This window comes from Ptychodera flava, chromosome 9 (assembly GCF_041260155.1).
Source record: "Ptychodera flava strain L36383 chromosome 9, AS_Pfla_20210202, whole genome shotgun sequence".
Taxonomy (NCBI): domain Eukaryota; kingdom Metazoa; phylum Hemichordata; class Enteropneusta; family Ptychoderidae; genus Ptychodera; species Ptychodera flava.
The window spans coordinates 34,691,197-34,713,071 of NC_091936.1; the positions used below are offsets into that span (position 1 = coordinate 34,691,197).

Sequence of the window (21,875 nt, forward strand, 5' to 3'; positions counted from 1 at the left end):
CATCAAACAAACAAAATTGTGTTAGCGAGTATAGGCGAGAGAACTGGGGTAGGGGGATGTCAGAGAATAAAATATTTTGTTGGCAAGTAGTTTCAAAGCGGGATAAATACACTACATACTACACTACAGAGGGTATTGCTATCACAATATCGGAAACTACCTTTTTGAACTTTTCACTATTTCACCAATATCTAAACAGAAAAAGAATATTTGAAACCTCTGCCTGCACTGTACCGTTTACATCAGTTATTCTGTGTCAGCCTCATACCTTTCCCGTTATGAGTTACTAATTCATCGATCATAAGCTTACTCTCTCTCTCTCTCTCTCTCTCTCTCTCTCTCTCTCTCTCTCTCTCATCTTCATATATATACTTTCTAGAGTTGATAATAGTTTATATATATATATATATATATATATATATATATATATATATATATATATATATAACCATAACTTATTTATATCTTCTCAGAGGAGTAAATTGCTCGATGCAGGGATGTAGATCAATATAATAATAAAGATGAGAACACATCAAGTATGTTTGGTACCTATTAGTTGAGTTTAACGCATTCACGCGATCGTCAGATAGGTAGATTTTATTGTCAATAATTGTTCACGTGGAAGAAGTGTTTTTAGTATTAACTATTCTTGACTGCTTTCAAAGCAACTGGAATTCGATCAATCCGATGAACTTGGCCAAAAATTGCAGAGACGAAGCTTTTGACAGAGACCAATTTGGAACAAACGCCACAAAAACCCAACTGTACCCGTATAGTTGCGCTGTAACGCTTTTGAAGTGTGTTTGACACATCTGCCAAGAAGCTTCGAAGCAAACAGCGTTTTGTAGAGGGAATACAAATAGATACATATTAAAGAGAGGAACGTTTAATGCGCGAGAATATATGATCTTCGCTTTTCAACCTTTCAATAATACGCAATGAGTAAGACAATTGCACTCAGAGAATGAACTCGCGGTTCGAGAAAGAACAAATTCACTTTGTGATGATAGTCACCGCATTAAAGAATTCATCACATCTCAAATACTCTTGTGAACAGTTTATATGCCGACTATGCCAAACTTTGACGGGATTCTTTATGCCAATGCACATCAGAAGGACATCAACATTGCACAATGACACGGCACCCCACCCCTTCGCACCCTCTTCGTTCAGCGGCAGCAACTCCAGATCACACGATCACACACGGCTTGCTCACGGTGTCCCGTCTGGAAATTGTGCGCACACACAGAACTCAATGGATACACGTGGATCTTGACATACGTCATACTTTTGATAGCGAGACATCTGTTTAATCTGCAAGGATATTAAAGGGACACCATGCACTTATATTTCGCGAGATGACGCCTCCTAGTAGTGAAATATATGGCTAACTGTAAACAGCAGAGAGTATTACGCCATAGACTTTGATTTTAATCATGGGATTATACTTAATCATATATATATATATATATATATATATATATATATATATATATATATATATATATATATTAGATAGATAGATAGATAGATAGATAGATAGATAGATAGATAGATAGATAGATAGATAGATAGATATATGGAGTGAAAATGCTAGTATTGCAAATGAAGTATGGATTGTAAGATTATGGACTGGAGATAAAACAAGGTGGCAAACATCTGGTTTGCGGTTTTTCTATGTGGACAGAATAGGACAGAAAGTCAAAAAAAACAAGTTATTTTTGTTTGAGAACCTGTCGAGAGTTCCAGACATTGCTGACACTGTATTGTAGATGAGCATAAATATTAGTTAACCAAATACACAGGCTGTGGACAAACGTAGACCACGGTCCCTTAAAGGTATACTGTCACCTGTTCCAATTTTCCTACAATTACCATGGAAAGAGAAAATCTAACCAATCACAGATTTTAAGCGGGTGGCCGCTTTTTAAAACAGCACCCTCGAATGGGCATTTTGAATACCACGGAACGCCCCTTTGACCATATATGGGCGTATTTAGATTACAAGTGACTGTATACCTTTAAGTGGAGGGACCATGCGCAGACAAATGAACGCAAACTCACCGAGTTGATAATTCCTTGACTATCTACCATTAGCTGCCACGTAGAGGGTCCTTCATAGGCATTGAAGGTTATCCTATACTGATTCATTTCTTCGCCTTTTGGATTTTCACCATGTCTGTACGCGATGATGTTGCTTATGTTCTGCAGATGTAAGTCTCTGCAGGTCGTAGTGGTATTGGTGTTCAACGGGTCTTTCAAAAGCAACACTTCCTATCATTGGAAATGAAGAAAAAGTACAGCATGCAGAATTACGATATTGGTATCGTAGGTGGTTAGACTGCTCAAAGGGTGTGGCATATAAATATCAAAACAGTATATTGAAGAAATAAACTTCACCAGACTGTCGCGTTAGTGGTGGGCTGTTGTGTAGAACGAGATGGCCAGCCAGATACTGCTGCCAACGAAAGCCAAGCGACTGGGGCCAGTCTTGTAGGTAGTCAAAATTCGAAAATTTCATAGGCTCTTAGCAAAAGTTTGTACACAAGTGCTGAAATAGAAAGCGCCTTTGGAAAGGAATCATGCTGGCTGTGTGCTTGGAAAGGATAGGAGAAAATTTCAGTAATGTGATCGATTCCTGCGTGAATCTGTTGGTCTTCGTAAACGTACTCTATAACTCTCCGTTACACAACATTTAGTTGTCAGACTCGCTGTATGAAGTACAGAGCAGAGCCATCTAGATAAGTTGCATGACTCCGTTGGGAAGGCGAAACATCACCTCGATGAGCAGCTGGAAGAACATAATCCTTCTATTACCACCACAGGCCAATGAGGCACAAAGCAAGACGTATTAATAATTATAAAAAATGAATATTATTAACAAAGCCAGTTTTTGGTATTTGATTAGCGTCGAGTCTCGTTTCCGGTCTGCACCACAAAACTCATAAAGGTTCAGTGGTGGTAGCATGCCTGAAACATGATAAAACAAGCGACAAAGAGGGCGTTATCGCCCCTCGATATATTTTGCCGGCCAGAGGAAAATAAACGACAACTGCCTGATTCTCTACATTCTAACTATTGACAGTTTTAATAACACTGCGTGTATTTGATCAAAACGTAACTTATAAAAACACGAATTGATGCAAACCACCCACATATATACAACTGACGCAATGAGCTGTTGATTATAACAGAACTTAATTTAAGACAGATTTTTATCAAAATATAACATGTGCAAAATATCGTTACAATTGTAACAGCTCGTATGTCTTTCAATATACCCTAAAATAGATAGTCTTCTAGCATCGAAGACCCAAGTTTTCTACATGGCTCATGCATGACTTTGATATGGTTAACAGGTTGCCAGTACACAGCGTAAGATTCCGATGAAAATGGTCTTCTTTCGACTCACACGGTAGCACACCTTATCATTTTGATGGACAATCAGCATTTTTCATTTGCTCCTGAATTTCAAATCAGGCACGGTACTATTTTAAACACTATTTAAACGCACCGTTGCCGTCCCACGGAGCACGGTAGTGGGGTAGAGTAACCGTGCACGAAGCACTACAGCTGCGGCGCACTAGGTTGATCGACCGACGATGCAAATCACGGTCCCTCCACAAAACAAACGTATACACAGAGACTGGGTCACGTGAACACTGGTCACGTGATTCATGTGTTTTTCCACCTGACCATACCCGGAAGAAAACGCAGATATTATGTTAAGTAAGTATTTCAAACCGAAAATGATTTATCATTGCCAGAAAACCGCCGAGAACAACCAAGAGTTTCATACCTCTGAACACATACGAGCTTCTCGGCTATGTTAAGTAATTCTGAGCAATGGGGAGGGCACATATCGGGAGGGACCGATTGGACACCGAATAGTCGCTTCTGGTTCGATACACGTTGATGGCCGCTGTGGTACCAGTGTGGTACGTGGTACGAAAATCCACACCCTGGTATAATGTGTACTGTTATACTTTCTTCTACTTGTCTGTAATAAAGCTGCCACTTCTGGCTGATCCATCATTCTAATGCATTAGAAATATATTTCTAATGCATACCACACCGGCCATGGCCGGTGTATACGTATCGAACCACAATTTCTAATGCATACCATAATAGTCGCTGTGTATTGAACCATATGCGACTGTGGGATATATGATACCCTCGATTGAAGCGAGCGAACTGGTTTAGCACGGAGTAATAAACAAATTGAATTTGCCATGTCCGTATCATTGTACGGATAATTTTGCTCTTTGAGTAGGCTTCTAATGATACACTGAAAGGCCATAATTCTGTTACGACCCTGAATTTGAACTTGGAACCATTACAGAACACGTGTATCTTTGATTGAAAGAAAATGATGCGAAATTGGCGTCGTTACGTGTCATGAATGTCTTTTATTTCACAAGATCACTGACGAGTTTGGTATTTAACTAACTCAAGTCGTCGACCTTAGTGTTGTTTGTCATTTTTTTACCAGTAGGTTATTACTATTCTGTATCCGAAAAAAATCTTCAGCTGTGAGTATGTCTTCTTGGAGTCTTCAGCAGCGACATGGAGCGTCTACGGTCAGACACAGACTGTTTCCAACGGTGGAAAATGGCCTTCGACGTTACATCAGCAGCCAGAGAGCCCTTTCGCGAGACCAGTGCGATTCGAATCTTCCACACCTGCGAAAATTCCTGCAGGCTCAATCGTACAGCGAGAAACACGTTCAAAGCGGTGTTGCCACACCTTTCTCCTGCCACGACCTTTTCCATGCGAAGAACGTGAGAATGGAACCGGTTGGTAGCAATTACGAAGGGTTCGCCTTGCCTGAAATGTTGCCACCTGACGATATGGATATTACGGAAACTCGGCTTGGGGAAATCGTGTCCGATGAGGTCGATGTTAACATCGTAATTGAAAGAGTGGTTGCCCGCGAGGGCGACATTTCAAATACTTTTGCGTCAACAGATGACAACAACGCTACAACAAACCAGGAATATATCGTCGACGTTGAATTCTGCACACGTCAACCCGGTTACGCATTTATCAAAGTCACAAGAAAGGAATCGGCCGCAAAGTTGATCAGCGTGTGTAGGGTTATGGTCGGGGATGGTCAATATCAGCATTGCGAAGTGTTTCTCTCCCCCGTCGGAATGGTGAGTGTTTTCCAAATTCGATGTGAACTTCTCGCTTTCATGGAAAACTTGTACGCGGCTATCGGAGAGCGTCATGAACAGTTGCAACACCATATTGGGAAAGAAGGTCCAGCCGTGCACTGGCATTCCATCTACGATCATGGAACAGAGACTTTCGACATGGCGATCGCCATTCCTTGCCAATCGTGGCCTTCAGTAGCCAAGGAGTGGCTAACGCGAGACCATCGCAGCGGATGGCCTTCAGAGAGTCTCAAAGAAAGAGTGGTTCGCACTGGGTGTATGCTTGTGCCAAAATCTCCAGAAAACAGCACAACCCTTCTAGAATGGAGGCTTTCATTCAGCCTTGCCGAACGCGACCTTGCCGAAGACCTGACGGACGCGCAGCGAACTGCTTACGTGTTCTTCAAGCAGCTCTACAAACTGTTTCTGAAACATCCGACCACAGAAGGAATAAAATCTTACCACCTCAAAAACATCTTCTTTCGGATGTTGGAACAAATACCCCGTCCCTACTGGTCGAAGGATGACATCGTTCCCCGGGTAATGGATCTTCTGTATGAGCTTAACACGTGTCTGCTCAATATGAACTGTCCGCATTACTTCTTACCGGGCAACAATCTCTTTGATGGGATAGAGGACAGTGTTTTGATGACAATCCAACAGCGGCTTCAGATAATAATTCTGAAACCAGCTCATCCGTGGTGCAAAACAGAAGCCCTGCTCTCAGTCCCCTCGACGCAGTCTCGCAACCAGATAAGCAAGGAATTGAAAGCGTTGGAGAGGGAGATTCGACGTAACTTTTTCGATTCCACTCCCTTCAGTCTAGCCGAGAATCCGGACAGCAAACTCGAACTGGCTGAAACAAGTCTCCGAGAAGCCATGTCAAAAGTTATTGAGGAAAGCATCGAAGGAGGGCGCTCTCCAGGATTAACAGAGAATCTTCTGATAGGTAAGATGTTGCACTGTCGATTTGGAGAAACATCTTTGTGCTGCAATAGATGTACTCACTTTGCCTCATTCAGTGATCTTGTTTTGTGAAACATTAGAAGACAAGATAAAAACCTATCTCTCTGAGAAACCGTTCTTCCGGTTCACTTGTTTTCGCCTTACAGAAATTGATGATGGTATTGGGGTAGTCGTATCTATGCCAGCGATATTGTCAATTCCTGTATGTAGCGTCTTCTTTCAAATTAATTCATCTTTACCATGACGTCATTTCCAAACACGCGACATGATTTTTGTAAACCAATCGAATATATGTCTTTTCTTTCTTTCTCAGAAATGGAAAAAACTCTAACTACGGTGTTTCCTTCTGCGATTGAACGTTTTGAAAACTGCTTGGTATCCAAACTGGCTCCAAAGCAGGTGTTACTGGCCAGACGACGTGGCTTCTTCGACTACGCCACCATTACCCTCGCTTCCAGTCAGTGCCTTGAACTTTTCTTCAACAAGCTGGTCGTACTTGAAGAGTCAGACTTCACCTTTGGAGACCCAGCCATCTACAAACTTTTCGACGATGTTGAAATCGACGAAGTTCACAGCGAAGAGTCGGATGATGATAACGGAGAGGACGGTAACTACCAGGAGGCGATAAAGGCCTACGGGTTCGATTACCAACTCCCGAAAGAACTAAGCGACGAAGTTGCGGCTTTCATGCAAGCAGACTACGATGAGCCTGCTCATGTTCATATTCGTGAAGTTTACTCTGACGATTTGTCAGATTCTGCGAAAGCATTATTTTTCCTTCTGGACGTTTGTACTTGAACGTTAGACTGCAAGATTCTGTCGTGTGCGGGCGCTCGGCGACCTTCCGATCCTGCACTCCGATCCCGGGGATCCGTGGATCGCTCGAGCGCAGGAATGCCTCTGTGTACACGGCTGAATCTGTCAGTCTACTTGAACATGCGCAACACACAATATTGCAAATAATTTTTTCGAACATAAAACCCCGAAATAATGATAATTGTACTTGCAGAGTATCAACCATTAATGTTTCGTGAGATATTTCAAAATTTTGATTTTGCTTGCGCATTAGTGGCAATTTTTATGAAACTTTTTCACTAATTAGTTCTCTTTGTGTTTCAAACCCATGAATATCCAAAGTTAATGCACACGCTTTCTCTTTTGTGCTTTTTGTTTATTTTGATTGTTCACAAGTGATGAGAAAGTGTTTGAATACCTTGGAATGTTTCCTGTTGATTTCATCAAGTGCATGTTCAACAAATCGGTAATGATCTTGGTTCCAATTCATCTTCGGCACTACCTGGAAGATTTAAGACGTGTACATTTTTGAATTCCAGAATCTACTTCAACTTGATATGTGCAATTCATCTTGCTTTGTTACATTAATATATCAGCGTGTCTTTGAAGAAACCGCAGAAAAAAATATGTCGGTAGTAGAATCGCCATAATATTTCAAGCGTTCGACGTGATTGGTTGGCAAACGTAACGTGAAGATTGTAAAATTTCCATGTAAATTTGTTGGTTTTTACCGGCATAGGATTGAATTAAGGCACTGAAGATTATCTGTTTGTGTTGTGACTATAACATTGATAAAGTGTTAAAAGCAATCTTTTCTCGATCCTTCATATTCGTACTTCAACATCAAAGATAACATTATGTCTTAAAATACATTCAACAATTACAGAGCAGGTTGCCCCACGGTGACATATACTCCGACTGTCAGATTTTAACAATAGTTTGCTGGCTTACTGCTCGTGTCAACTCAGCCTGAAGCTGGTGGAGTAGAATTTTAACACGACTTGTTGTTTTTGTGTCAGTTATGTTTCTTCCACAGAACTAACATAGGTATAGCTTCCATTTTGAATTTCAAATATCGGTAAGGTAACTCCGACCCTGTGTAGAAGTTGAAAAACCTACCTGCGGCATGTTACAGGCGCATGACCAGCTTGGAATACCAGCATCGCTGCAGCTGCGACTTCTGGGGAAAGATTGCATTATAGAGGGACTGTGTCCAAATTTACATTAACAAGGAAATATTTTGATATATCTCTTGTGAAGGGGGCCCCATGTTTGGTTATGCAGAATAAAGATCTGATAATCTGGATCGTATCATAGTGAAGTTAAAACCTACCTATCCACTAGAACGACGCCACGGTGGCAATTCTCAGTTCACGAATACTACGTTGACAGTGTCCGTAAGAACAAAAACACATAGTATTACATTATTTTTTGCTGGTGTGGTGATTTATTTAATGTAACTGTCTACAATATGGCTTTCGCCGCATGTATACATTGTACATATACGAATATGCCAGGCCTTAGAGCATGTCGAGGGAGTTCAGGCACGTCGTCTTGGCAAGGCGGCGAAGTCAAAAGGCGAACGTTCCCGACAAACACGTAAGGCTAACAAATATGAGTACATTTTAACGATTATGATGTACTTCTGACAACTTTTACGATCGTGTTTCCTCCAGTAATTGCGCCACAAAACTTAGAAATAAATTGAACCAGGCCGCCTTTGTTTTTTGTATAACTACTCGGAAAACAGAGGTTAATCACTTACTTAGGTATAATATCGGTCAGAAGGTTATACGATCGGTTGTTTACGTGACCGCCAACGTCGTTGAGATGCGGGTAATGCAGGAGAGATTTCATCGTTTTGTGAACATCATAGAAAACCTGTGTGCAACAGACAGACAGACAGAAACAGTGTTTGGCAGTGTTATACAAAGATAGCGACGATCACAGAGACAGCCAAACCATAGAAGGTAACACACAGCGCCAGACAAAGTCTGAAGACTTGAGAGAACACATACTAAACGGTATTTTGAAACATCTGAGCGTCTGACTGGACAGTTCTAGTTTAGAATAACAAATTAAGGTTATTTCTTTGCTTAACACTCCCCTACATTATGAGGCAATCAACTTTTTATTCACAAGTACTTGACAATATTGGAAAACTTCACTAAGTCTAACACAACTGTGAAATTAACAGCTGAATAAATATGGACATTTGAAGAACTGTCTATTCACAGAAAAGAGCGGGGTAATTCTAATGCATTGCACAGTTGCATTTTGTTTTTGTTTTAATATGACGCTTTGATCATAGCTAAGCTGATACTTGTAACGGTATTTATTTGGTGAGTAGTTCAATAATTGATCACAATTTGACGATTTATATTGAAAGTGTGATTGATTGGAATGATCACAGGGAACTCTGGCTCCTTGTTTGTTTGTTTGTTTATGCATGTTGTTTATTTGTTACATCATAGACCCTGAAGAAGTAAGTTTGCTTCAAGCGTGTAGCACATACTGATTATAAAGTTAAGGTTTATTTTTTGACATAGATGTGTGAACATGGTTTCCAAATACAGTTACAGTTTTATCCGAAAAAGTCAATCTCAGAGTTTCTTCAATTGTGGGCAGTTATTGGATGTCAACTTTCTTTTAATGTTACAAAAAAATTCAAACTCATCAAGAATATTTCTTTCCACCTCACTGACGATGATTTTATCGTTTCTTTTAATCTTCTGTCTTATTTTTTGATTGGTTGTTTTTCCAGAAGAACTCTTTGATTTCAGTGACAGCATGCGATGGGTGTTGACCTCGGCAACATCGTTTCTCATTCTGGGACTGCTGCTGTTCATGGTTCACAGAATCTCTCGCTCCAGGGTCTATGGTTACGTATGATTATTTCCATATCAATAAAGAATCGATAAAGAGTTGTGTTTGTGTACATGGTTGTGTTCATGTTACCCTATAAACACAGATAGTTTCACTTGTCATGCGCGATTTTTTGCTATCCATGGGCCCTCTGCCATGACAGAATCGCATCCATTTAAACACAGCAACACAAAAGCGGATTCGATTCTCCCCATCCCTACTATGAGTTCAAATCTGTCAATTTGAAAGATATCAATTTCAAAATCTGCCACTAACCGTGTATCGTCGACTGTTAAGGAGGAGGTTCCGCTCCCATTCCTGGTGTGATCGGATCACGTGACTGGGTAGGATGATTGACAGAAAGGGCAGGAGCACCTCCAAGTGGCTGCCGAGGTGTTTACCAGCTTCGCCTTCGTAAATCTGACCATGATCACCGAATAAGAACTGAAACAACGTCGATGAAGGTAGATACATGATGCAGAATACCGATAAAATAGCTACTATTTTATCCTTCTATTTGTGCGCCTGCTCGAAAAAAAACTTCAAGCCACTGTACTTGAGGGCGCCAGAGATCATGTAAATGGCCACAATTTCTCGCGATTCAACATGCGTGTTCTGTAGCAAGTTCATAAAACCAATCCATTGCAAAATGCAAACCTTACGTAGTTTTCTAGAAAGAACGCAAACTTTTCCTATAAATCTTTTGGTGCTTTCAGCATGCGATGATGGCTTCCCTTTAATTGTCTTCAGCGACTATATGGCATTCCGGCAAATTGAACCGTACAATGAGGCATACAATGTTTGAACGTTGTCGATAGTTTTGAAAAATAAATATACGAAATCCACGATATATCGTGAAATGAATATCAGCGTTGGAAGAAATTTAATTTCTTGCTGTGAAGTCGGGCAGGACAATTGGTATAGTACATGGACCATATACACATTAAAGATAATAACACGATTGGAACTAATTTGGGATAATTGGATGGTGAAGTAATGTCTGTTTAATTTGCAAATGTAAGTTCATCTGCTTTTCTTTTTAAGTTACACACGCGTTTTTTATGAGTAATTTGTAGTATTGCAACATTCAGCTATAAGGCACCTAACAATTTTGAGAAATTTGAAAATTATGAAAATCCAATTATCCCAAATTAGTTCAAATCGTGTTATATACACATTACACGTGAACATTATGTCAGCTGCTCCTTGAAATACTTCAAAGTTGCACGTTTTCGGAGTTTTTGGATGATAAGTGGCAAACATGAAGTCATTAAACGGTACTTACTATAGCAAGGTTAGGGTGTTTGTCCATCACACTCCGTAAAAATCTGACAAGACTGTCGTCAACTTGATTTATGGATTCGTGTTCAGCTCTGAAAATATTATGAAAACTACATGTAGCAGTGAAGTGACTCAGATGAATGACTTTTTAATACTCTGGCAATTTTGCTTGGTCAGTATCTTTTAAATGATTACCCTCAACACAGACAAATAGAAGGAACAGACTAGCAACGCGGCTTGGCTTTTGTTCCGTGGTCGTCTCGGTAGACTATGGCCTTTTCATATTGAAATGAGCTTCACAGGTGTTAGATTTGTTTGAGACCTTTGTTCGTGGTTGATAATTGCACGAGATTATGCAAAAGTACGACGAGATGGCATCGTGCTGCCAGTCGCGTAGCAACCATACTTACTATGTGAACTCTCAGGGCAGAAACACTGCTTCACGCCAATCAAAACATAACACGCCCGCAGTTTCATAAACACGTCCTTCAATGACCAACTTTTAATAGACGATATGACTGACTGTAAACCATCGAGTAAAACCAGACAGTATCGATAGAAGATTTTCAAATTTGGTTGAAACACACTCATTATATATTCATAAAAATGTGAGAGGAATTTTTAAAATGGTAAAACTCACTTTCCCGAAGCTCAAAACTTTCCCGTTATCGCCAGCACGACGATTCCACTCAGCACCACATGACAACAACAACACAAACTTTGCCGAACATACTTTTGCTTAAAAATTGGCGAAAATCCGGAAACTACCGAAGGGTGCATGGTCGGCACTCTTCGGAACAGAGAGTCGAGAGCTACCTGAGGCGAGGCGTACATGGAGGGCTTACGTAACCGCTTCACGCCTTGAACAATACCCGTTGCCAGTCTGTTTCTATTTGTGTGTGCCCTCAACCTTTGTAGGTCTTTAAACTCCCCTTCCATATCAAAAAGTCATATGCACTCCACGGTTTCAGCGGCGCCCAGTTTGATTCACAACAAATTGCCGATAAACACACTCCACAATTTATTCCTACTGTATATATGTTATCATCGTAGCACAGAATGACGAAGACCCTTTGCTAGGTCCTACGCAAGCTTTATTTGATCAAAATGTCTACGAGACTGGAAGGAAAGTTTAATTGAAAAATCGAGTCTTGAATTTTCGAGGGACGAGTAAATTCATTACACTAAGAGTATGTATTACGTGCGTACAACAAATCTTACCTGTGCTGTGCGTTCAAATCAAAGGCTGCCCATTTCACTGGATAGTCGTATGACAAGAAGTCTCTGGTATAATTGATGACGTAATCATGCAGCATGGTGTCGCCCTCGCAGAGACCGGACCACACTTCTTTGTTACCATGGCTAGCTACTGGAGAGTTCTCACGAGCCACCCACAGATGTTCGAAATGTGGCAATGCACCGGGACGGTTGGTGCAATCCTGATGAATGAGCAGTAGAGACAATGAAAGTCATTGTACTGTACTGCACAGTACTGTACCGCACCGCATCACACTGTATTGCACTCTACTGTGCAGTGCTGTGCCGTTCTGTGCTGTGCTGTGCTGTACTGTGCCGTACTGCACTGCTCTGTACTGTACTGTACTGCACTGTACTGCACTGCACTGCACTGCACTGCACTGACCGTACTGTACTGTACTGTACTGTACTGTACTGTGCTGTGCTGTGCTGTGCTGTACTTTACAGCTCTGTACTGTACTGTACTATACTGCACTGCACTGTACTGCACTATACTGTACTGTACTGTACTGTACTGTACTGTACTGTACTGTGCTGTGCTGTGCTGTGCTGTGCTGTGCTGTACTTTACAGCTCTGTACTGTACTGCACTATACTGCACTGCACTGCACTGCACTGCACTGTACTGTACTGTACTGCACTGTACTGTACTGTACTGTACTGTACTGTACTGTACTGTACTGTACTGTACTGTAGGTAGAACCGGACTAAAAATGATTCGTAAACTTGAATCGTCCTTCAATTTGCATATATTAAAGTAAGACCTGTCTTACATCAAGTTAAGCTACAAACCCAACAAATAGTAAGTATTTAAAAGTACATTGCGTCAAATTTAAACTTGGCGTCGTCCACATTCAACACTGAACAACAAACGGTCATCTTATTTGTCACATAACAAGGGTTGAAGAGTGAGTTTTTTTTCAAAGGAGTGGCAGGAACGGTAACTATTGGATACTTAACATTCGAAAAATCTCATATAGCAACAAACGACAATTTACATTTAAAGTGATTTTCAATAGTTCGAACACTTACGCATATCATAAAATTTTACATGAATATAGACGGCAGCTGTTGTCAACATACCTTACAGGTGGTTCTTGTACCCATCAAACCATTGCCAGTATCGATACCATAGCTGGTCAGATATCCACGACGATTTGCGTACTGCCACATCCATTCTTTCACTGGTTTTACAATTCTGAGAAATAATACATACCTTTGTCATGATAGGCCATGAAGAAATGTTTGTTCGGTGACCTATAGCTAGTCACGATTTACTCATTTTGCACGTCTCGTCATGACCCTAGTAGCTCTGCTGGCAGCGCTGTGTGTTACCGGATAGCCGGTAGCACACAGCCCTGCCACGCAGAGCTAGTCACAACCCATATTCAGAGGTCATGTAACAGAAACTACACTCACTTTTTTCCGTCCTGGGGCAGGATCGTATGGCACTAAGTGATTGACGCTTTCAATGACAAGGATCTGTAGTGACAATTCAATAGTGATATTGCCATACATGTGACCTTATATAAGGTTACATTTGAGAAATCTTTGATATGTTTAAGGGACGAATTTACAAACGGGTCACTTTTACGGCAAATCACCAGATAAAACAGCGTAACAGTTTACCAACAGTTTCCACGCGTAAAATTTAAGTATACTCTAATGGTATATGAAAGAAGTGGGACTAGAGAAGCAAATTGACCCCAACTTAATGAAATTAGCAATTCAATTTTCCGTGTAAACTTTGTCAAAAACACTACAACGGTGATTATCCGTCTTGCACAGGTACTCGAGATGGCCTCACTAAGTGACCTTGAGTGGTAATTCATTATTCTTAAAGTAGTTTTTGGTCAGAATGTCTGTCTTATATGTATTGCGAGCCGAGCTACGAAAAGGTGTCTATCAAAAATTAACTGGTGTTGAGAAATAACATTTTCCATAGCCTGTCAGGAGCTTATCAGTTTATGAGTTTGGGTGATTTGATTGAAACTTACGCATGTTTAAGCACTCTTTCTTCTTCGTCCACTCTACTGAAATATTCTCCTGATGGTAAGGAGAAAAACGGAATTATTACGCGTAAAAATGCCCGTCTCTCTGTGTATTTGTGTATGTGTGTATGTATCTATGTATGTATGTATGTATGTATGTATGTATGTATGTATGTATGTCTGTATGTCTGTCTGTCTGTCTGTCTGTCTTTCAGTGTTTACATGTAACAGCGGGTGTATTTATATTCATCAGGCTACTTGTCTTCCATGAAGATCTGTCTCTTTACTACAACAGCCCTATAAAAGATAAGTTGTGGGAACTGGGAGGGTCTTAGCGTTTCATACCTGCATAGAGTGGATAGAGATTCATGGCTGTTATACCGCTGATAGAATTAATTCGGTTAAAGAGGAAAGCTCGGTGACTTTGTTCTGTTTCTGTCTTCTCATTGCTGTCCCTATCGGCTGTAACGAAGGACAAAATATGATATAACATAATCAGTAAATGTATGATTGTCAAATACAGTACACATGGTTGAAACATGAGCCCATATTTCAACAAGGGCTACTGCGTACCAACTTTCGAAGACATTAGATAAATGTTATTTATTGGTTTTGATAACAAATGACAATATATCTTCAAAAAAGTAAATCATCAAAGATTTCAGCACAATTTATACAAAGTCAAGTGGATTATTAAATACATGACCACAATAATTCAAACGGCATCTATGATTTTTTTTGCTTTAAATGGCTCTTACACATTACAACATATGTGATGTATGTATCTGTAACACTAAGAATATTGTTGTCGACGTGCATTGGTGTTTTTGCGCATATTTGAAATGGACTTTAGATCAGTTTCCACTACCAGATCAGACTGAGATTGGTCTGGTCATTTCCAAGTTTACGACCAAAGAAGAATGTTTCTATACAAATTATACTAACCTAAGGGTTGATATAATTTCCTTATGAGTTTTGCCGTCTTAGGGAGTCCACATTTGCGGTGGAAATGAGCTCTCGATAGGGAGTCTAGGCTGACTGATAGTATCGACAATGGTTCCCAGTTGGGCTCCTCGGTTTTCTACAAAAGTGAAGAGAACAGTTAGCGATCTGATAAACCAGTGAGCGAAGATTATATAACTTTTCCATGTTGTGTCAAAATTTCTTTTCTTGAACCGTTTATTCGATAGCTTTCAATTTTGAAATCAGTAGATTGTTAGGGAGATAACGAGATTTACCAAAAGCCTGCAAAATTCTCAGACAGGCTACTGAAACTGGTTTATGTCAGACAAAATGAAATTTGAACCTTCGTCAACTTTACTGCATCTTACAAAAAGCATTAAAAGTTGTACATTGCAAAAAAACACAAGGGTAAATTTAAAACTAAATTGAAACTTGTGAGCAAGGGCTCGGTACAAACATACTGTATCAAATGTCAAAGCGATTACTCTATAAGGATAACTTGTTAGATATTTATGACAAAACGTAATTATGCATTCTTTCTTCACTGGTAACCAAGTACTTACATCTGCCAAAACACTCCACTCAGTTCCGGATAACCATCAAAACATTGGACTCACCAACAAGGCTTATCACACTTGATTTAGTAGTTTTGTATACCGACACAAGTGCAGACAGACGCACAGAAAGGCGAAAAGCCACAAACAGACTGACACAGTAGTGATATTGGCTTCCTTGTGTACCTTCGGGCCGAAACTATGCAACCTGGTTAAATGCCTCTTCAAAGAAATGAATGACATTACCTTGTCTTGGTATACTTTCATTTGCTCCTTTGTCTTGTTGTTTGGTAGAAATTGGGTTCGATAGTTGTGATGGGAAGATACGACCCTGTACACGTAAGATAAGTCTTGTCATTGTTGTAAGTATTGCGGTACGTAAGGTACGGTATAGCCCTATGGAAATTGTACACAGCAATCGGTCCGCAAGATCGGATGTTTTCTCAAGAGATACTCAGTGGTTAAACTCTTGTGCATTGTAATACTTCGGCTTCAACGCACCAATCGTATTTATTCCCTTAAGTCTTAAAAATAATCGTTTCATTAAAAATGAAAGATTCAAAAGAAGAGCAAGTTAAATCTTGAATTTTCAACAAACCATTTGGCAATATGAAGATGGAACGTTAAAGTTATGTTAAAGTAAGGATATGGTGACGTCCTTTGTTAAATTCATGGTTGTGCGCGAAAAAAAGCGACAGGGTGAGTTTTTCTAGCCTAGTCCCTCGTCGAAGTATTTTTGCCTTCGGAGATTTTTAGCCTTCGCCCATACTATAGGAGTATACTTCGTCGAGGGACTAATGGGCGAAGGCCAAAACTCTCCGAGGGCAAGATGCTTCGTCGAGGGACTAGGCTAGAGTATTGCTTACCTTCCATCCTTTTCCATCTTGCATTCGATATCAGCGAATTGTGATTCAAAGTCGAGGGTTTGTTGGCCATGATAGGTCTGCCACACGGGGTCTTTCGCAAACTTACGGTTCGGGAGAGGCTCCTCCGACTCTTCGCGGTCGACGAAGTTCACTCGAAACTCGCCGCTGCAGTAAACAAATAACTTTCTGCGGACGAGGATTAAACAATTATGTGGGTGAAATCAAAGTAGTTCTTCTTTCCAGCTACAGACTTAAGCGTATATACACACGTCTATGGGGCGCGTCGTCGCAGTGCGGAATTTTAGAAAGCAGGCGACTGTGTCTATGCCGCCTTGAGCAAAATTGACCAGTAGCATTTACGAAATAGTGTACTTTTATTGACTCGTTTATATTTTTGATGCACATATATTTATCGCACTTCTACTGCCGACAAACTAAACCAAATTTACAAAATTAGCTGAATTTGCGATTGACCCTGTGTCCATTCTGAAGTTTATTAATAGCTTACTGTATCGCAATATCTCAAACATTGTCCAATGTCATCGCTGACCGTTGAACGTTGATATTTATCATACTCTGCATGGTGAAGGGTTGGTTGTGGAAGGACTGTGGTTGTACATATCCAAACGACAAATGAACCAACGTTCACCTGTGAGGGCGCTTTTTCCCATAGCGTCAAACAGGGGACGTGGCTCTTGCTAAATACTTTTCACTATTAGCGTAGAAATTTATGGTCGCTGATCTTGACTATATCACAGGAATTTTAAGTCAGTGTGTTCTTAGCCATCTTTTGGTTATGCGACAAAAAATTTGGAAAAGCGTTGTCTCATTGTTTAGTCAATTTTTTCGTCGACATGTTTTCTACCTGCGATGACGTGGAAAGTGACAAAATCGAAGGGTCATGAGAAAATCTAAATTTACAAATGAATTCTTAGAATTTTCACCTGTTCAGTCTGTCTTGTTGAACGAAAGTGGGACTGAAATTACAGTCCCACGCTACTTCCCGACAGAGGCCCTTTGGAGGCGGAACTTGCGGTATAGGGCAATGGCTGTCGCTTTCTGGACCAAGTTGATCACTGAACAACAAGGGTTCCAGAAAACGGATGAACTTTAGTTTGGTTTCAGGTCGCCAAGGGAAAGTATTGATCTCATCTTCAGATATATTGACCCCTGAAACATAAAAATTTGAAAGAAGACGACAAGTTTATACAGCAGATGTCCCGTTTGCAAGACAATGTGATGAAGCGAAAATGACAATACACATTATCAGATGGAAACTTACGGACTCTGTTCGGATATGGGGTATGCGTGTCGTGACTACTAGAGTACGTTTCAGGCCAGCCAAGCTCTACTGACTGGTTCACACTATGTCGAGATTGCCTCTCCGTCCTGACTCCGATTTTTCTTCCGATGATTTCATCGTCATCGTTCACCTTGGCTTTGCGATTGATTTGTTCGAGTTGTTTGTTGTTGCTGTTCACCAGAAATAAAAGGAGGATCTGTAGAAGTAGAATGGACGTCAGCAGGATGTACAGCGTCCTACTACGAGACTTCAGAGTGCGACGGTTCAGAACATTACGGCAGCTAGTCATCGCAAATCACCGTAGAGGTGACAGGTTTTTTCGTGGATGTTTCCTACCTAGGGTGGCAGAGAGAGAGAGAGAGAGAGAGAGAGAGAGAGAGAGAGAGAGAGAGAGAGAGAGAGAGAGAGAGAGAGAGAGAGAGAGAGAGAGAGAGAAAGAGAGAGAGAAAGAGAGAGAGAAAGAGAGAGAGAGAGAGAGAGAGAGAGAGAGAGAGAGAGAGAGAGAGAGAGAGAGAGAGGAAGGAGAGGGGACAGAGAGAGAGAGCCGGGAGACAAAAATAGAGACAGACGGACAGACAGCCAGGAGAATAAACACAAAGAGACAGACAGACAGACAGACAGACAGACAGACAGACAGAAAGAGACGAATAGATACAAACAGGGTTAAGAAGCGTTCAGTCAATATGGCCGGAGGTTGGTCGGCAAAGTCAGAGGGTCATCTGGAATAGGAAAGGTCATATTGATTTTCAAAAAATATCCTTCAAGCTCTCACCTCAAAAAGCCATGCAACACATGTAATACAATTATAATACGTTCTATACTTGGACATGGCTGCCATCTATAGCCCCTTCCTTTGTCTATACACAGGGGCAGCTGTACCTTAGGCCTTTGTCATTGGCCATAAGAGAAACGTAGGGAGGGGATAGACAATTACTTGTGATGTATTCTGGAAAGAACAAAACAGCAGGGAAACAGAGAGAAAAGTTTTAAGTCTTTTGAAAACATACAATACAATGATAGAGAGATATCCTATGCTAGATGTGCATTCCGATAAAGATGATGATACCCTTTCTCAAGACTTAAATTGTTTTTAAAGGTATATGTAAAGACTTTAATGCAAAGCCATATACCGCACATTTCAAAATAAGTGTGAAAAAAAGACAGAAACAATATCGACGAAATCATTAAGACTTACTCTAGCGATGAATTGGAGAGGAGGTGTGTGAATTTTTTATTATGACATCTAACAGTGGTGGCCGGAAAATGGCTCCTGTCGCCGTCAAGTGGCAAACCCGATGAAGCAGCTTTGTAGTTTCACTGATGAACCTAGGTTGAGATGGTCTGTTATCTCCTGGAAAGGGAAATATTATGGAGAACAACTATCTGATGAACTCACTGTCATGGAAAATTTCTTTACTAATCAAAATATTGTTAAAGATTGTACTGGTGTGACTTATCCTCTGCGCCTGCGCCCGTGAACAGTTATTCGCTGGACCATCCTTTCCGACTGTGCAGCAGGCTGCAGGTTGACCCTGCAGTTGCCCCTACCTATAGGACGCCCTCTACAATTTTTTACAATCACAAGCACCTTTTCAGCACAGCCGTTTTAGATGTCGAAGTTGGTCAGTCAATGCGAACCGTTAACCGAAATTAAGTATGTCGTACCCCATACTTCACCCCTCCCTCAACCTCAGGAGGAATTTCAGATTTCATGTTCATGTGTCACAGAGGCTCTTTCTGAGGCATGTTGCCGCACGCGAGTTCGTTATTGGTGGAAGCCAGTGACTCGCATACAAGGTTCTCTAATTAGCGCACTACTATTGCCTTAGGAGTCAGGTTCACAGGTCACACACTACCTCCCCGGTGTTAATGTTGAAATAACACTCACCTGTCACTCCTGATGGAACTTGTTGTTACGTGCAGGGACAGTCATTTGTCGTAAATTTTGCGACGTTCGCCGTACTGCTAACATTGCTTGGTGACCTTTGTGGTGAGCTCAGCAAAGTTAATAATTAAACCCCTTGGTGAGCGTCGCTATTGGAGTGAATGGTCGAACTATACGGAAAGGACGGATAGATCTTTCCGTACCGATTCTTTCTGTTCTTGCCCGACCAGAGTAGCAACAGCAGCAAAGAATGAACTGGTGCAGAGACGCAGCTATTCCTACATATGATTTTAATCAGATCGGATGGATAAATAGCTGAAAATATGAAAAAAAATTACAAGAAATATTCCAAAAGATTGCGAATTTGTCATTGATGACACTGATGATTAATTTATTGCATACAGTTTTAGTACATATTTAATAATGCGTTAACACAGATTTACCTGACCAACAAACTAACATTTTGTCGTTTACAATCTGTGACAATTCGTAAGTGATAAGTGTAAGTGATGACGTCATATTCATGTTTAAGATAAGTATTAACATTTTGATGGACATATGTTGTCACTTTTCTGATCCGCTTGACCTTGTTCTTGTGTGATTAGATAGGGCTGAGTGACCTATATGCATTCAGAGCCCCGTTTGAAGGAGTTTAACGGCCCTTTTATGGGTGACACAAGCTTTACTTTCGTCAGTTTGGAGTATATCCCATAGTGGACACATGTTTTACGGAATAGGTGGGTATGGTTTCAAGTTTAAGATAGGTGGAACGCGTTTCGGGGACAGATATTCGGACGCTCAAATTTTTACAATTCTACTCTGATCTAACATTTGTTGGGGGCTAATTTTGAAGCTCTTGGAGTAAGAAACATTTTCAACGGCTTACTTTTTCGAAAATAGAAAATTTTATATTTCCTTTAGAGTTGACACAAGGATGGCGGCCATATTGAATCTTTAAAGTCGGTAATTGTCAGATAATTTGTTTTTCTAATTTCAAACTTTGCACAGTGACCAGTGTTGTCCTTATATTCAAAAGTAGCCGGGTAATTTACGAAAGTAGACGGGTGTACTGCGAGGGAGCGAAGCGACCGAGCGGCGAGTGAGCATAGCGAACGAGGGGGGAGAGCGCGAGAGGGGGTGTCCCCCCTCTCGCAAGGCGAAAAATGAAATTTTGGAGTGGAAATGGTGTTCTCTGGTGGCATCTGAGGTGACATTTAGCTGAGACTGAAACAGTACTTTTAATGTGTGTCTTAGACGTGGTTCACATACAACAAAACAAACAAACATGATTTTGTTTTGTTTGTATTATTTATGACACACTTATGGTTTTATTTGCATTGAAGATTTAACATTTAATCTTAAATCACCTGCAGTCTGCTCATTTCATTGCTCATTTCCCATTCTTCATGCATAGTTCTGAAACTTCTGACACAAAGTGAGTGATTGACAGAAATGTTGCTACAAATTACTAATAAATGCCAACCGTACACGATCATCGCGTCTCGCTGTCACCAAATTTGATCAAAGCAGATATGCAGTGTGGCGTCAGAAGGAAACAACTCTATTTTCTTTCAAATTTGCTCCATGAGTCCGTGAAAAAATGATTCAGAGGGTCCATCGAAAGACACTTTCGGGCAACCCAACATGGAGATGCGCAGTGAAGTTGAACCCATGCATGCAGGAATCCACGACGTATTGTGCTGTTGTCTTAAACAACGGGGGATCAGCGCCATCGTGAAGGCTTGAGCCGTGACGTGGCAAGGTCGTGGCAAGGTGCCAGTGGCCGACGACGCCACATTTCTTTTTGACGCCATCGTTAAAAATGACCTAAGATGACCTTCATACAGGTCAAACCAATTACACTGCTCGTAACAAAGGCAACACGGGCTCAAAAAGCCACAAATGGGTATTTAGAAACTGTTTTGTGTTTGTGCAGTTCCATGCGGGGAAAGTAGACTAAAGGAGCTGCGAAACTGTTCATCGTACGTGTGCCG

The 21,875-nt window shown here is 40.8% G+C and overlaps 2 protein-coding genes across 5 annotated transcripts; one reads left to right on the forward strand and one right to left on the reverse strand.

The window, feature by feature from the left end:
- Positions 1–537: 537 nt before the first annotated feature.
- Positions 538–20,065, reverse strand: LOC139140808 (uncharacterized). Of its 4 annotated transcripts, XM_070710228.1 has the most exons (18): positions 19,885–20,065; positions 19,192–19,347; positions 17,976–18,332; positions 17,638–17,863; positions 16,694–16,879; positions 16,074–16,158; positions 15,256–15,391; positions 14,656–14,772; positions 14,317–14,365; positions 13,403–13,517; positions 12,285–12,502; positions 11,068–11,155; positions 10,059–10,226; positions 8,683–8,798; positions 8,037–8,097; positions 7,336–7,419; positions 2,065–2,274; positions 538–1,314 (listed from the first exon to the last, which is right to left on the reverse strand). In XM_070710228.1, the coding sequence occupies exons 3-18, from the start codon at positions 18,283–18,285 to the stop codon at positions 1,213–1,215; spliced, it is 2,271 nt and encodes a 756-aa protein (XP_070566329.1). In that variant the 5' UTR covers positions 18,286–18,332; positions 19,192–19,347; positions 19,885–20,065; the 3' UTR covers positions 538–1,212. The 4 variants fall into 4 exon arrangements, with proteins under 4 accessions (XP_070566329.1, XP_070566328.1, XP_070566330.1 ...); XM_070710227.1 differs by lacking the exon at positions 19,885–20,065 and having other exon boundaries at positions 1,063–1,314; positions 7,336–7,415; positions 8,033–8,097; positions 19,192–19,329; XM_070710229.1 differs by lacking the exons at positions 19,192–19,347; positions 19,885–20,065 and adding an exon at positions 18,769–18,852 and having other exon boundaries at positions 1,063–1,314; positions 7,336–7,415; positions 8,033–8,097.
- Positions 3,673–7,726, forward strand: LOC139140809 (uncharacterized). Its single transcript, XM_070710232.1, has 3 exons — positions 3,673–3,729; positions 4,493–6,105; positions 6,436–7,726. The coding sequence occupies exons 2-3, from the start codon at positions 4,539–4,541 to the stop codon at positions 6,918–6,920; spliced, it is 2,052 nt and encodes a 683-aa protein (XP_070566333.1). The 5' UTR covers positions 3,673–3,729; positions 4,493–4,538; the 3' UTR covers positions 6,921–7,726.
- Positions 20,066–21,875: the final 1,810 nt, after the last annotated feature.

Coding starts and splice junctions, on each gene's coding strand:
- LOC139140809 (XM_070710232.1), top strand. CDS start 4,539: ATGTCTTCTTGGAGTCTTCAGCAGCGACATGGAGCGTCTACGGTCAGA. Junction 6,106..6,435: donor AACAGAGAATCTTCTGATAG/GTAAGATGTTGC, acceptor TTTCTTTCTCAG/AAATGGAAAAAACTCTAACT.
- LOC139140808 (XM_070710228.1), bottom strand. CDS start 18,285: ATGACTAGCTGCCGTAATGTTCTGAACCGTCGCACTCTGAAGTCTCGT. Junction 8,799..10,058: donor TTAACAGTCGACGATACACG/GTTAGTGGCAGA, acceptor TGTTGCACACAG/GTTTTCTATGATGTTCACAA. Junction 8,098..8,682: donor CTGACCGATATTATACCTAA/GTAAGTGATTAA, acceptor ATCTTTCCCCAG/AAGTCGCAGCTGCAGCGATG.